This window comes from Tupaia chinensis, unplaced genomic scaffold (genome assembly GCF_000334495.1).
Source record: "Tupaia chinensis unplaced genomic scaffold, TupChi_1.0 Scaffold143921_1, whole genome shotgun sequence".
Classification (NCBI taxonomy): domain Eukaryota; kingdom Metazoa; phylum Chordata; class Mammalia; order Scandentia; family Tupaiidae; genus Tupaia; species Tupaia belangeri.
Genome location: NW_006203772.1, coordinates 631597 through 633728, shown reverse-complemented (window position 1 = coordinate 633728; position 2132 = coordinate 631597). Strand labels below are relative to the sequence as shown.

The following is a 2132-nucleotide window of genomic DNA, read 5'->3' as shown; positions in this document are numbered from 1 at the left end:
GGGATTCCGGAAACTCTGCCCAAGTCTGCCAGTGGGTGTCCTTGAACGCCCAGTCTTCCTTACCTTGCAGCTGTGGCATAGTGGGGGTCGTAGGCTAGGAGGTTAGGCAACTCGGAGCGCTTTCTCTGGGGCATCCATCGCATCATCTTCATTGCTTCCCTCGCCAGTTCCCTCTGGCGCATGCTAGTTTCAGTCGCTGTGCAAATATCAAAGACCCCCGCCCTGCTCCCCCCAGCCCGTGTGCCAGCACAACCCCAGGCTGCAAGAGGCCTAAACAACCCGTTACCCACCAACCCCTACATAGATTGCCCTCAACCTTCTCAGGCAAAGATCCTGGCCGCCATTCCCTTCCTCACCCATTCTGCCATCTCTGTCTGCGAAGGAGACCATCCCCGCCCCATCATCCCTTGTGGCCATGGGAGGGCAGGCTTCAGTGCAGAGGCCTGAGAAGCCTGGAGCACCTTGTGTGGAATGGGGAGGGGCCAGGCCTCCCTCACACTCCATTAGAAACAACCCTTTCCCCACCAGGCCCCCCTCCTCTACTTGAAACATCTGCACATGCCCAGGTTTCTTTGCAGCTGGGTGGTCGAGGACCCTTACGGAGTCAGTCTGGGCAGAGCGACTCTTTTTTTTTTTTTTAATTTTAGTGATTTATTCATTTATTTTAACTTGACCAGAGAGAGACAGAGAGAAAGAGGGAAAGTGAAAAAGCAAGCTACCAGGTCCAGGACTTGAACAGTGGCCAGCCATGTAGGAGTGTCCAGTGCCTCAACTACCACACCACCCACTGGTCCCAGAGCAACTCTTTTTAGGGTTACCACTCCTTGACCAGGAGGCTCTGGTGGGACCTCAGCCTACATTTCCCTTGTGACCCACCTGGGCCCAATACAGAGGGTAGGCTTCATGTCATCGCCTGTCACCTGGTGGAGGGACAGACAGGACTTCGCTGGCAAAAGCCAGGTGCAGGGTGACTTCCGTCTGGGCCCAGCATGTCAGGCTAGCTGCATAGCTTTCTAGGCAGCCTCCTGGGGCGTGCCAGGGTGCTGAGTAGACCCAGAGAGTGGGTGAGGCCCCTGGGGGTGTTCAGATGGCATCCACAGGCACACAGGGCCTGGCCTGCAGTTCCAGGACTTTGCTGTCCTAGGACACACAGCTACACCTGGGTTGTCCCTAGCCCCAGACCCCCCACAGCCACTTTCTACTTCCTTTTCCTCACTGTCCAAGCCAGGCTGACTTGAGCAGAGGACACACGTGCACCTGTGTAGCCCCCTTACACTCCTTCCCCTGGAGCCCCCTTCACCCCCCTGCCCTGCCTACCACCCGGCTCTCTCCAGCTCACACACTCCCTGAACACAGCCCTTTGGAGGCTTCTCACCAGGACCCTTGGCCCTTCCCAGCTGGAGCAGTGAAGTTCTGGACTCTCCCCCACACCCCCAGGCCCTGGGCCCCCAGACCCATGCCCCTGTTTTGCGTTTCTTGGCAGGATTTCCCTAGAGATTATGACGTTGCAGCCCCGCTGCGAGGACGTAGAGACGGCCGAGGGGGTAGCTTTAACTGTGACGGGTGTCGCCCAGGTATAGTAACTCAGCAGCCCGCGCATGTCCGTTGAGCTGCCTTGTCCCGCGCTGGGGTTTGGGGGGAGGAGGAGAGGACGGCAGCCAGGGGCAGTCCCTCCAGCACCCCCGTCCCCACCCCGCTCCCGAGAAAGGGTCATCACCACTGGAACATGCCCGTCTGGCCCCCTTGGCCACCCAGCAGGACTAACAGACATCCCTTCTCTTCCTCAGCCAGCCGCAAGGGACATAGCCAGTGCCAAGGGCTCCTGTCTCACTAACCCCACTCCCGTTCTTTGCAGGTGCTGGACATGCCGAGCCCCAGAATCCAGGCTTCCCTGTTCCCTGGGTAGGGGGAAGGAGTGGGGCCCAGAGGGAGACCCCCTGAGGCAGAGCAGCAGTGGGGTCGGGCTGTGCCGTGTTCCCAGCTGAGAGCCTGGGCAAGGGCTCCCTGCCCTAAACCTCCTCTGTATTCACAGGCACAGCCGTGTTACAGGCCCCTGGCGTGGGTGTTGGCTGGATACCTCAAGGGGGAGAGGCAGCCTCATGGCATCCCCCGGGCCTGTCTCCTGCCCCATC

General features: G+C 59.6%; 1 protein-coding gene across 2 annotated transcripts in view; it reads left to right on the top strand.

Annotated features, from left to right (window-relative positions):
• The window catches only part of FLOT2 (flotillin 2), a 27507-nt gene that overhangs the window by 19600 nt on the left and 5775 nt on the right, over positions 1-2132 (top strand). Inside the window, exon 3 of one of the 2 annotated variants that reach the window (XM_006165466.2) lies at positions 1484-1574. The exons of the other annotated variant lie outside the window; for it this stretch is intronic. Within the exon in view, the coding sequence (XP_006165528.1) occupies positions 1500-1574 (75 nt within the window). The 5' untranslated portion in view covers positions 1484-1499. The remainder of the gene's footprint in view (positions 1-1483; positions 1575-2132) is intronic. 2 annotated transcript variants of the gene reach the window in all.